This window comes from Polyodon spathula, chromosome 10 (assembly GCF_017654505.1).
Source record: "Polyodon spathula isolate WHYD16114869_AA chromosome 10, ASM1765450v1, whole genome shotgun sequence".
Lineage (NCBI taxonomy): Eukaryota > Metazoa > Chordata > Actinopteri > Acipenseriformes > Polyodontidae > Polyodon > Polyodon spathula.
In genome coordinates, this window is record NC_054543.1 from 14,104,475 (window position 1) to 14,118,274 (window position 13,800).

The 13,800-nt window shown below is 35.4% G+C and overlaps 1 protein-coding gene across 1 annotated transcript; it reads left to right on the forward strand.

Moving 5' to 3' along the window:
- Positions 1–2,047: 2,047 nt before the first annotated feature.
- On the forward strand, positions 2,048–12,245 carry LOC121321861 (outer mitochondrial transmembrane helix translocase-like). Its single transcript, XM_041261155.1, has 10 exons — positions 2,048–2,109; positions 3,362–3,549; positions 4,280–4,378; positions 5,053–5,173; positions 5,575–5,775; positions 6,506–6,612; positions 7,889–7,978; positions 8,510–8,560; positions 8,868–9,004; positions 11,168–12,245. Exons 2-10 carry the CDS (start codon positions 3,376–3,378, stop codon positions 11,286–11,288), a joined length of 1,101 nt encoding a protein of 366 aa, XP_041117089.1. The 5' UTR covers positions 2,048–2,109; positions 3,362–3,375; the 3' UTR covers positions 11,289–12,245.
- Positions 12,246–13,800: the final 1,555 nt, after the last annotated feature.

A 13,800-nucleotide genomic window follows, 5' to 3' on the forward strand; every position in this document is an offset into this window, starting at 1 on the left:
GATAATCAGGGTCTGTGAAATCAGACATTTGAGATCTGTGAATGATAAAAACAACACCTTATGCATTAAAATACATACCATGACATTAAGATTAATTCATGGATGAATGCACCAGGCATTTGGAAGTACTCAAAAGCATTATCAGGCTGAAATTTACACAGTAAAGCACCTATAAAAAAAAAACTAGTTGCATTGAGCTCAACACACACCTACTGGGGGCTCCTGAGTCCGGTTTTTCAAAATTTTGGTAATCAGATTAACATGTTCGATCTGGATTATATTGTGCAATTGGGTTTTTCAAAACATCAAAATGCGATTGGGATTATTGTAATCCAGATTAAGTTAAATAATGCAATTGGGTTTTTCAGAATTTAAAGAGGAGATCAGCATTACTTTGAACCAAAACCAGGATTATTGTGATCCTACTGCAGAGGTGGATTTAACGTTTAAATGATCATAGAACAGCAATATTTTGTTTGAATTGTCATAGCAAACACAAGTTATATGTCCAAATAGAGTGTTAAAATATATTTACATATTTATTTAAATTTTGTATCCGTGCAAGCAAAAAGGAAAACACGTATTTAGTGGTATAGCTTTAATTAAAAAAAAAAAAAAAAAAAAAAAAAAAAAAAAGCATATGCATACACCTTCACATACGCCTCCTTAAAGCCGCCGAGGAAGACGGTGAAGATGTCTAAAAAAACAACCACTTTTCAAAAGTTTTATTTTTATTCAGTTTAGAGTTATTTAATTCCTGCCAAGTAGGTATAAATAAAAAAACCATTATTTGCATGCGTTATATGTGCACTGATACTAAAAGTGATTTTGATTTTGTTAAAAGAAGTAATATAAAAATAATAAAGTTGTGTATTAATCATTATTACTTCGATCTTATTTATTTTGTTAAATTAGGTTATATCATAAATAAGGCCTCTTAAAAAATATATAAAGAACTAACCTAGCAAAATCTGGATTTCGTAATCGTGATTACTTGTTATCTGGATAAATGTAATCCAGCAGTGACATTTTTTGAAGGACCGGATCAAAATGATCCAGAAAAAAGTAATCTCGATCACAAAATATAGGATTACAAAATCTGGATCACTTTGATCCAAATTAAAAGTTGAAGGATCCGTACAGCGACTAAAATGCTGTTTCGGGGTTAAGGGCTATTTGGCGCCTTTAGCACAAACATGCTACACTTGCCTTTAAAAGCAGTTGTCAATATTTATTAATGCATTATGACGTCGGTCTGTATAAAACAAAAAACGGCATATCAGATGTTTTAATAAACTGAAGGGCGTGAAAGACGTTAACAATTTGATCAAATACAAATGTGCTGAGATGTATCAACACCAGCACAATACGGTAACCCCAGTCAGTTTCATTCAACAATTGTGTGTATACTGTGTAGCGGTGATTGTGCTGTAGGGTGGAAAAATTCTTATTGCTTTGCTGTCACCACGGCGGGGGTCCAATATTGTAGCGTGCAAGGGGGAAGGCAGCAGCAGAGCTGGTAGGTGACGTAATCACACACGAAGACATAAGCCCATATGCTCCTATATATATATATATATATATATATATATATATATATATATATATATATATATATATAAACACTGAACAGATTTTCCACATCTATAGGAGGTGAATTTATCCCGCAAATGCAATACCAGACTAAGGTTGGATGTATAAAATAAATAAATGGCAGTGTGCGTCATAGTTACAGTCACTTAAACTGGTAGTGCCACCTAGCACAGCAATGGGTAAATATGCCGCTTTCAGAAAGTCTGTTCCAAATGTAGTTATCTGTACAATGCTTCAGACTTTGCCCATATCCACTGACACAAGGCAAAAACATATATATTGTAATGTAAGGATTATTATTATTGCAGAAATTTGAAACTTGTAGAAATAAAGAAAGGAGTATTTGATCAAGCCGTCTCAATCCCAACATAAACATGTCTATTTCACGGTGGAACTTTTCAGCTTGTTTCTTCGTTTCCATTACGCCAGCGTGCACTGCGTCAGAGCGCTTACTTTTTCTTTCTACTTCCTGGAATCTCGGAAGCAGCAGTTTGGCAGGTTGGGTTTACGGTTGAGGTGAGCAGGTTACACAATCTTTTCAAGTTTTTACATTTAATTAAAACCCAAAAAACTAATTTGTGCGTTGAAATCGAGTGTGTACATCATCAAAGGAAGACTGGCTAGTGCACGTTTGGCAGTGGTGTGCATTTTTATCTGGCGCGTAACCGGGAAGGTCATAGGTTTAGCTCCTAAAATAAAACCGAAAGGAAAATCTAAATTAAAGCGAATAGCGTACAAGATGTACTATAAATTAGGTTTATCAACACAAATTTAAATTGTACGTAATTCAGTCTTTGGTTGCAACGAGTGTAAGTTAGAATAATGTAGCAGCTTTGGATAAATTATATGTATAAATATTATGACAAGAGGATACAGATAGAAATTAATATACCCTAAAATATATTAGTCACATTTTGTAAACTATGCTAATTATGATTATATATAAATTAACTCATCTGTTGGTGTTGCTCATCAACCAGTTACATTTAAGATGTGCTTTTGTGGCGGTCCGTTCTTGGTTCTTAAGCATTTGATAGATCATTGAATGACACACGTGAGCTGTGTATGTGTGGACAGGCACCATTGTTCAAAAGTTTCTGTTTAGCAAGCGTCTTTCGATGACGTAATTCCGTAGAGTGTAAATGTGAGATACGAAAGTGTACTGTCTGAGGTTTTGGGACGGAATAGCTGAGCATCACCATCCACCTCTGCTGTAACCTGGGGAAAGGAAGTGGAAACGAGGCATACATTTCGTGTCATGCTCATTATTTTTAAATATGAAACTTGAAATAGTTTAACGTCTCAGAAATATGTGAAGGTTGTCATTCTAGCAGATAAGTAACCACAGAAGGTTTCAGATCAGTGTTCTAGTTAAAGCCAGGGGTGCTGGGGGTGCGGCACCGCCCCCTGGCTTTGCATGGCTTCCATCATACACGGGTCACAGTTTTGTTCAGTGGCTTTCAGCACCCCTAATGGTTAAAGAAAATTGAACAGTTTTGTCTGGTCTCTGTGTCCTGTTCCATTTAAGGTGTCTTTTAAGGTGTCTTGTGTTACTGTATGCTCAACTGAAATGACATGCCACTAGGTACATGTTCAAATACTGGAGGTACTCAGAATTGCCATGTGTATATAATTTTTCATTATCCAAAGCTAGATTTCTTGGGATACAGAAAATGTGTGGTTATTTCAAAACCTGAAACAGAAAAAAATAGACATTTGTAACTCTCTTACTTGTCATTCAGAATAACGTTCCATCTTGGTCCTACAGGTCCTTCAAAAGAGATGGTGCTTAAGGAGATCCCCACTGAGAATTTTACACGACCTCTTGGTCGCAATGAAGTTATTGGCTTACTTTTTAGGTTGACGATATTTGGCGCTGTAACCTATTTTACCATCAAATGGATGGTAGATGCTATTGATCCCACAAGGAAGCAAAAAATGGAAGCACAGAAGCAGGTAAGATGTATTTGTAGTTATGACCAAAGAAAGTTAATGCAATGGGTTGTAGGAGCTTAAAACTAAATTTAGCTTTTTTATTTTTATTTAAATGTTATTAAAATGGCCATCCCACTACTCGTTTATTACATTCCACAGCAGGAAGTCACAAAAAAATAACATATAGAATCTATATAAAATTCACTACACGACATTTTCAGGAAGTTGGGTACTATTTAAGCAAGGCATTTCAAAATGACATGCTTGCCTTTTCTGTCTAATGAGATTCTGACTCGCTCTAAAGCAGCACAGTGCATTTTTGTCTCAGATGCTTTCTATAGAGAACACTGCGTTTTGCTGTCTAAAACTTAAATGGAGGCTCAAGAGCTGCTGTATTACTCCTTTGTGTTTATATGTGTTAATCTCACATGTCACAGTTCTTTTTTTCAATTGCTATTTTTTTAAACTATCGTGCAAATTCTGGTGAGACGGTAAATAAGTGCAGGGTATTTTAATTTTTTTTGTAGCAAATCCGAACATCTGATTTTTGTATCCCAATACAAAAAAAAATTTGTTAGGTTATTTGTCTCGGCACTAGTATTTATATAACGCATTACTGTGGTTGAAATATTCAATGGGAATAGTATTTTATTTCTTTTTGAAATTCTACTGCCTCAGACCTCCATTTTTTAGATTAATCTGTAAATGCTCGTAATTTGTTTCATTGTTTTTTTTTTATTTATTGTTACAGGCAGAAAAGCTTATGAAACAAATTGGTGTGAAGAATGTTAAGCTCTCAGAATATGAGATGAGCATTGCAGCCCATTTGGTAGACCCTCTGAATATGCAGGTAAAAACAGACTGATTTGAATAGGACCGTATTGAAGAGTCACATCCTTTTAAAGGACTCGTGTTCTGGTGCATCTGAATTATATCCCTCACCCGTTGAAAATTAGAAGTGGATGGTATACAGTATTATTATTATTTTATATAGTTTTGATTTTACATAAGTTAGTTTTGTGCAGGTATTTGTTGTCAGTCACTCTAGTACAGTAAAAGGCTTATAACAAAATACTGTGCCACTCTAGTATGTACTTCTGAATAAACAAAGCAGTGCTGTTGGTTTAAATGCTCTGGCTGTTATGGATGCTAAGCTGCTATGCATTTTTTAACTGTAAGATGATCCCTGAACAAATGCCAGCATTAGTAGGTTTTGACAATTGGGGATTATTGAGGAACACTGTCAATTGCTTTGAATAAATAAAACAACAGCAGTTGCCCTCTTTTCTGCTCAAGGTCATTGTCACAGTCCTGTGTTTCCTACTTGTATTTTTTTCTTATGAAATCCAAGTTGTCCATTCACATAAGCGATAACTAGCTTCATGTGATCCTCTGTTGGTCATGCTTGCATTCTGTAGAATTGAGCCTGCAGAGCTGAAAGGTTGCAGTGTTGTAACTTCTGTACAAAATATTTGGTTGAAAAAACCCTTGACAGTAACTGAAATGAACATGTATTGTTCTTAGATCACTTGGAGTGACATTGCTGGTCTGGATGATGTCATTACTGAACTGAAAGATACAGTTATACTTCCCATCCGGAAGAGGCATTTGTTTGAAGGCTCAAGACTGCTGCAGCCCCCAAAAGGTATGACGAGAGGCCAAAAGATGGCAGGGAGGGAAACAAATAGTCTGCCACAAATACCCGGCCCTTTCCCAGATTCTCATCAGAACAGCTGGGAAAGCACATCAAAATCCACATATACAGAGGTAGTGGCTGAGGATCAAACCCTGATCTCAGAGACTGAGCGATGTCTGCTAAGCCAAAAGAGCTAGCCTTTTTGCAGAACAGGCAGACTTTATGTCAATCTACCAGAGAAAGTTTATTGCAGGTCACTTAGCCATTTTGGAGTAGTAAAAAACATTTTGAGTATTGGTAGTGATCTTATGTAGTTGCAAGTTTAATTATCACTCAAATGTAATCTGCCACTGGCCTGAACTTTTCCTCTGGTACATACAAGAATACACCCTACGCTAACTGTTTTCCAGGTGTGCTCCTGTATGGTCCCCCAGGCTGTGGTAAAACCCTGATTGCCAAAGCTACAGCCAAAGAAGCAGGCTTTCGCTTCATTAACCTGCAGCCCTCCACCCTGACTGACAAGTGGTACGGTGAATCTCAGAAACTTGCTGCTGCTGTTTTCTCACTAGCGATAAAACTGCAGCCTTCCATCATCTTCATCGATGAAATTGGTAAATACATTTGTTTCTTCAACTATAAGACCAAATGGAAGACTTTGTAAGCCACCTGGGCTGTAGTAGCATAGGGATGTACAAATGACTTGATTTTTTTTAAGGATTGTGGAGATGTGTTTTTTCTTATATATTGTATAGTCTATCTATGATGTACTGTTCCCTTCTTGTTTAAATTATCTATTTTAATAAATGTTTTACATTGTAGAATAATGTGCTACAAGTAAAAGTATTGTATAATTAGTAGTGAAAAATGCATTGATTGCAATGGTTGTATTGGTGGTTATACTTGCATTATAAGAGTACGTTTGATAATGGAAGTTTTTGCTTCAGAGCTCCCACTTTACAATTGTAGTTCACTGACTGACCACAGGAGTTCAGTCTTTATCCAATAAGAGAACACTTTCTTTTTAATGAGCTAGTCCTCCAGTGTAACCTTAACATCTATTTTGTATTAATTCTGGTTAAAATGCATAACATTAGAAGCTTCAAATCTAACTGCAAAAGGACTAAAAAGGGGCTTATTGCAGGTAATAGTTTTGTCAGATAATCATGAAAGTTACATTGCTAATAAGTGCATGCATGTTAATGTACATTTTATTATACGAATGCAGGTAAATATGAATATTTTTATTTTTTTTGTAGCTCCATATTTGTTACAAATGCTAAGGTGTATTTTGTGAATTGTAAGATGAGACTTGATCTTGTTTTTTTTTCTCTCTCCTTTTAGATTCTTTCTTGAGGAGCCGCTCTAGCTCTGACCATGAAGCAACTGCTATGATGAAAGCACAGTTCATGAGTCTGTGGGATGGCCTGGATACAGATTACAACTGCCAGGTAGGCCTTTAATGTATCAGCTTACCTTCCTGTAGACTTCAACTTTCATTTTTATAGGTTATGCATGTTTTTTTTTGAGTAATTACAATAGCTCTGAAAGAACACCAAGAATCTGTGATTACAAGCATATATACTGTACAGTTTAGACTGTAAATACTGTAGATGTAGGTCATGGTGATCTTTTGTATTGCTCATATACTTCTGTAGTTGTCAGAAGATTTTTTTTAAATATAGTTTTTGACCTTCCCCTTTATTATGTTTACAATTATTCTGAGTGATTCTGTGATCAGTTGTTCAAGTACTGAATATTAATAATTTTTTCAGTGAATCAGAGTCTACCCACCATTGTCCTGTAAGTTCCTGATTCCAAAAGGCCATGATTACCTTGCAACTATGTTAGCACCATTGTAATAGTTTGAAGAAGGTGGGGCCACAGTTGATTTGGACTCCTAAGAAGATGTGAACTTGGATTCTTCTGGTACACAGAACTTGGAACCACTTGGAGTATTCAAAAAATGGAAAGAAAAGTGAAAAATAAATAATTTAAGTAGTTAAATAGATTGCTTTTAACCCTTTAGGGTCCAAGCTATTTTTTTCAGGTTTTTTTATTACTGCGGTTAGATTTGTGCCTGTAACTCTAACTGTAAACGTTACAGGTACATGTCATACACAGAATGAATGTGCACACACTAGGCTTCCATTTAAAACAAGTTAAATAGTCTGAGCTTTTTAGAAAAAAAAACATTATTCATTGTTTATAAAATGTATTTTAGCATGGCCAGCTCAAATCTGATAGTGTACAATAAAACTTCAACCTGTAGGGAACGTGGACATTTTTGAACAAATTGGCGACCATGGCAACCTAACAACTGACTTGTGACGTGCGTCTGATCCACAAACACTGTCAACATGAAAGACAAATAATATATTTATCGGGAAATAGGTCATTGTGTCTTTGGTGTCGCCATTTCTTTTCTTTTGGAAAGATTTTGTCTGAAAATGTTTGTTCGAGACAGGTCTGTCATACAGCACAGCAGTAACATTTCAAAACACTTGCATCTACTGACAGGCTCCAATGCCTGAAATACACGAATATGACCTCATTGTAAAGCCCCAAGTCTCCTCTTTCAAACTGTGCCCCGCAAGCAGGGCTCTCTAACAGTGCCAGTGTAAAAAGACTTAAAGGGCCAAGACTGGCAGGATTTTTCACATGAGGTGGACCCTAAAGATTGTGGGACATTTCAGGATGTTATATTTTCATTGTTTTGTTTCCTAGGTTATAGTTATGGGAGCTACAAACCGTCCTCAGGATTTGGATTCTGCCATTCTAAGGAGGATGCCAACGAGGTTCCATATCAATCAGCCTGTGAGTCTACAGGGAGCACACTGCCTAACCAGGGGGGCAAAAAATTGTACTCCATCATGCACTGTCCTTTTCTGTTAGATGTGTGACAGTTGTACACAATTCTGATCCCATCAGTTGCATGGTCCTGCAAGAAAGTGTGATTAGCTATTTCTGATGTGATGGTGGATTCCCTCAGTCAAATGGTGCCCATATTGAGCAGTAAATACAATAACACAAATAGTTCACTTTTAATATGACCCGCTATGGCCCATGCTGGTACTCCTGGAGTCTTGTTGCTCATCATTTGGTTGCGATGCAGTGAATATTTTTTGACATTGCAAAGTAGCTATCTAGCTATATTGTCATCCTTTATCTTAGTTTGTAGGAGTTGGGTTTAAAACCAATGTTTTCATCTTTGTTTTACAAATGTATCCCAGCCAGTAGTAACTAAGTTAGCTTATCTGTACCTTTTTTTTTTTTTTTTTTTTTTTTAAAAGAACAGAGGTCCTGCACCAAGCTTGTCCTCCAAAATAATTTGTGTTTTCTTTACAGAACCACAGGCAACGTGAGGAAATTCTCAAACTCATTTTAGAAAATGAAAGTGTGAGTACAAGGCGTTTTTGTTTTTGCCTTGCTGTGTAAAGGCAATAGTTTATTTGGATTAGGAGTACACACTGTAGTTGTTTTAAGACTTTATAATTCCTTTAAAAAAAAAAAAAATCTTAGCATATATCTGCCCTTCGTTTTGCAATAATAAATACTGAAAAATTGAATAGCTGGAACTTTGAAATGAAAATCCCAGAACTTCCCCTTCTTGGCCATTAAAAATGTAATGACTAAAAGTAGGCTTTGCAGATGAATCATAGGAAATTGTAAATATTGATTGAAACACAACTTCGCCCTTGTCTAGGTGGACACCCTTGTGGACCTGCGTGAAGTTGCTAAGGATACAGATGGATTCTCGGGAAGTGACCTAAGAGAGATGTGCAGGGACTCTGCTCTGCTTTGTGTCAGAGACTACGTCCGTAACAACACCCATGAAAGCAGGTAATGTATAAACATAAAAACATGCTATTGGACAGGTTATGCAACAAGTTTTTTTGTGGAAAGTTACCTTAACCTTGTACAGGATGGCATTGTTCTCTTAAAAAATAAATAAATGTTCAGAGGATTTCATTCCTGGAAATAGAAAAACAAATAATCTATCTGTTTTAATGTAGTTTGAGATCAAAGGGTAAATGTGTACATTTCAAGGCCTGCACTTTGCTGGCTCAGCACACATTTGTTGTTGGTAATGCTTTTTAGGTTAAAGTGTTGCATTCTTGTCTGTAGCCCAGTACTAAAGGGGTTTTAAGGTGGTTTTGTTGTGCTGACAGCATGATGCCTCCTTTTATTTTTTTTGGGAGCAACAATAGTTTTGTTATTATTAGGCTTCCAAGCTGGCTTGGGAAGCCTGTTGTTATTCTAAAGATTTTTTTAAATTTATTTATTTATTTATTACTATTTCGTCATTTTTCTTCCCAAAACTTTAAACTGCTCCTGTTTGCACGCTGTGTAACCAATTAACATTAAACTTGGCAGGTATCATCCTGTGTAGATTACAGTTCAAAATTGCACTACTTTCTTGGGAACCAGTGAACTGATTGATCTGAAACTTCGCATGTGTCCTCTGCAACGAAACCCACTTCAAGTTGCTGCGATAAATTTTACTGCCAAAATGGCTGCCACTAAATCTGCCAAAACACACCCCAAACATCAAACTGCTTCTGTTTGCAAACCGTTTAACCAACTAACTCTTAACTTAGTAGTCGTCACCCTGGGGACAATGGAATTCAAATATGGCAAAATGGTGTTCTTTTGTAAAACAAGATGGCCGCCAGGCCTATGTTTCATTCTTAAATTTAAAACCGCTTCAGTTGAACATGGTTTAGTTGATTTAACTCCAAAGATGACAAGCATGTGTCAATATAATTGACTTTTTCAAAAACGGTGTTTGTGCGTAAACCAAGATGGCCACCTGGTTCATTTCTTTGAAACATTTTCAAAATCTTATTCTTGGGGAACCGCTGAACCGATTGATGTGAAACATTACATATGTCATCAACAACCAAACCCGCTTCAAGTTGTGAAGCATAAGTTGCAGCGATAAATGAATGTCAAAATGGCTACCAGCACATTCACTGAAACGCGCCCCAAACATCAAACTGCTTGTTTGAAAACCGCTTAACCAACTAACTCTGAACTTGGTAAGCATCGTCCTGGGGACAATGGAATTCAAATAGGGCAACATGGGGTTCTTTTGTAAAACAAGATGGCCACCAGACGTACATTTTCTTCTTAAATTTAAAACCGCTTCAGTTGAAAAATGGTTTAGTTGATTAACTCCAAAGTTGACAAGCATCATCCCTGTGTCAATACAGTTGACTTTTTCAAAAATGGTGTTTGTGCGTAAACCAATGTGGCCATCTGAGGCATTTCTTTGAAAACTTTTCAAAATCATGGGTCAAATGCAAAACTTAATAGGAACCCATATGTGTTCTATTAAAAATTGTCTTGACCTTGACCTTAAGGTCAAATGTAAAATTAACTTACAACTCCTTAAAATGTGTAGATAGGGTCGTTGTTATAATGGTGTTTAAAGTTGTAAAGCATCGTGAGATAATGAACTAATGCAGTATTTTCAATTGAAACTGCTCCAGAAAACTGATCTGTTGCTGTCACTTGTGCTGCAATGCTACAGCTTGCCAAAATTTCCAACTGGTACTGAGCTTGGAAGCCGTAAAACTGCCTGGCAGTTGTTGTTGTTCTTGTTGTTAACATCTGTTATTTTGTTAACATCTATCTGTTTTATTAGATAATAATCCCATATTGTAAGATAAACTGTAGCTATATTCTCTCAAAACAGTAAACATTAATTGTATTTATTATTATTACAACAGCTATAAAAAAAATAAATTATCACAAATGCATTTTTAATTGTTAAACTGATTTAACTGCCAACTTTTTTGTATTTAATGCTTTTTTTTTTTTTTTTTTTTTTTTTTTTTTTTTATATTGGGCAGGTTGAATTACATCAGCAGAGAGTCATCACTGTCAGCTAATTCTAGTTTAAGTGCTGATGATGGAAGTCCTGTTCATATGTAAAATATTTTGGCTGCATTATGGATCATCATTTATGTTATAACTTTGTTTTATTTATTTGTTTTTTAGTGTTGAAGAAGATTTCGTCAGACCAATCGCGCAAGGTGATCTTCGAAAGGCAATAGAAAAGATGAAGAAATCGAAAACTGCAGGCGTTCAGGGTGTTCTGATGCATTCTGCCTTGGACTGAGCAGCACACTCACCAAAATGTTATTCCCTGATCAGCAGCCATTGTACAGTTTATTTAAATGAAATGTTTTTTAAAGATGCTAATGAAAATAGCTGAGTACAAGCTAATTCAATTTCTGCACTGAGGGTAGGGTATATTCTTCCTGAAGATTCGCTGTATATGTTTCTGAGTAGTAAGTTTTGACAAAAGAAAGAGTTCCTACAATACACTTATAGGTAGATATTTAGGCCAACATAGCACCAAATTGTAACGTGCTCCAAGTCAAATATCTTAAAACAACTTTTGCAGAATTCACTGGAACTGTGAATGCTTCAGTTACTCATGTAACTGAAACAATGAAGGAAGTGCCCTCAGATCGAGTTTTAAATACAATAATGTTTTGATACCGTGCACTGTATATTTCGTTAAATTAAGTTTGCGTAAATTGGTACAAAATGTGTTTTTTTGTTTCAAAATTCTTTAGTGTGATAAAAAATAAATATTAGCTAAAACTATAGAAACTCAAGTCCAAGTTGGTAATTTGGGCTAATGCCTTGTAATAAGACGGAGGGCAGAAGACAAACGCTTCTCAGAATGTATGCTCGAGCATTTAAAGTTATGGATGAAAAATAAATTAGCAGTGTTCTAGCCATTTATAGATATGTTCAAATAAGTGAGAAATATTACATAGGTCAATACAATTACTTTAGTCTCTATTTGCAACAAGCCTGGTGGATTCTAGGAGAGTTGATTCCAACACACTCATCTAAGCCTTATAACCTGGCCAGTTCCTGTACAGAACATTCATGTTTTTTTTTCTTAGATTTGCCTTGGTGTGATACCAAAAACTTGTACTTGGTGAGTTTCACTATGAGTAACTCCCCACAATACTGTCGGCCAGACAAGGATGTTAAGCTCAGTTGAGACTAGTTTTTTAATTGTCACTGTTGGTGATCACATAAGTTGGCCAAGTTCATGTTTTTTCATGTCCTTGACTTCTAGTCCAAATGTTTGTTATTGAATCTATTAGGTGTCTTAGCATTTCTAAATTTACCACAGAGTATTTAGCAGTTATGGATGATTCAGAGAGCATTAACACTCAGTGTTCCTGAATGTTGTGCTTAGGTTTAGAAAAATAGGCTTTTGTAGATTATAAATATGGTTAAACTTAGCCATCTTTAAAAATAGTATTTATAGCATAGAGTACTGGTGAACTGAACAAAACTGCTAATAATAAAAGAAATAAGCTCTCAATTTGCACTAAAGAGTGGAAAGGTGTTTTACAGAAATACTTGCAAGATTGGTGGTGTATTACTTGCTATGTAGTTCCTGGCTACTTTTGAATGAAAAGCAGTATGATCTATTATATACTGTATTACAAGAGAATTACTGCTGGAAAATAAGGGTTTTTTGTGCTTTCTATTTGCTTTGCTTTGTGGTAGTATTGAATTTAGAGGAGTGTAACTGGTGTAAAACTTGTATCATCCAAATAATTCATCACAACACCATATTGTCTCATTTCAACATGAAATGTATTTAAATTCTTCAGGGGTACATGGGGAATGTATATAAAATGTGAAAATATAAAGAACTGTAAGTTCATTGCAAATTTAAATCAGATTTTAATGGATACCGTTATGTTAAAAAAAAAAAAAAAAAAAAAAAAAAAAAAAAAGTAACGTGAAAGTTAATATTTTTTTGTTTTCAGTCTGTATTATACTGCTGTGATAGTAATAAAACAAGTTAAACCTCTACGGTGTATGTTGTCTTTTGCAGTTAAATTGGAATGTGCTTTTACAATTTATTTGGGAAGTTCGGCTCAACTAATGGCCATTGAACAAAGTCTACGATTCTGATTAGTTACTCAACAGTCTCCTGTCCAATGTGCAGGTTTTAAGTGCATCCCACTGCTATTTGATGTGAAGCGTAGACACATCAGAAGAGAACTTATAATAGTAAAATAAAAACCTCCAAGAACCCATATAGCTTACACAAAAAAAGGCAACAGTAATGGAAAATCCCATTAAAATTCAATATAAAATACTATGTTTTAAAATGAGAAGCTGAAAAATTAGTCCATTCTGTAACATTGTTATTAGAACTAAATAACAACACCAGATTGTTTTGTATAAACTTTTATTTTAAAACCTAAATCATATTGTATGGGATATACAACACTGGCTAATATGATACACATTTTCAAACATGTTAAGAGACTGATTTAAGGCACAAGTTTGGTATTCAATACTTTAATAAATATGTTACACAAATAATGTTTGGTACTGTTTTATGTTTTAATAATTAAAAGGCTTGATAGCCACTTGGACCAACATACAATATAAAACCAATCTTTAATAACATTTGCACAGGCTTCTTCCTATCTAGCACCCAAATAAAGTGTAACATGTTTTTCTAGAAGTTGTCCGGCAAGGAAACGGCACACTACAACTTTCACAGCAATGTTTAGCACATTTGAGGTACTGCCATTTATTTTGGTCACTAAACCAGGCTTTTAACACTTAAAACAGTGTGG

Excerpts from the sequence above, each read along its gene's own strand:
- LOC121321861 (XM_041261155.1), top strand. The coding sequence starts at position 3,376 with ATGGTGCTTAAGGAGATCCCCACTGAGAATTTTACACGACCTCTTGGT. Across the intron at positions 7,979-8,509 it reads GGTTCCATATCAATCAGCCT|AACCACAGGCAACGTGAGGA; the intron begins GTGAGTCTACAG and ends TTTTCTTTACAG. Across the intron at positions 9,005-11,167 it reads AACAACACCCATGAAAGCAG|TGTTGAAGAAGATTTCGTCA; the intron begins GTAATGTATAAA and ends TTTGTTTTTTAG.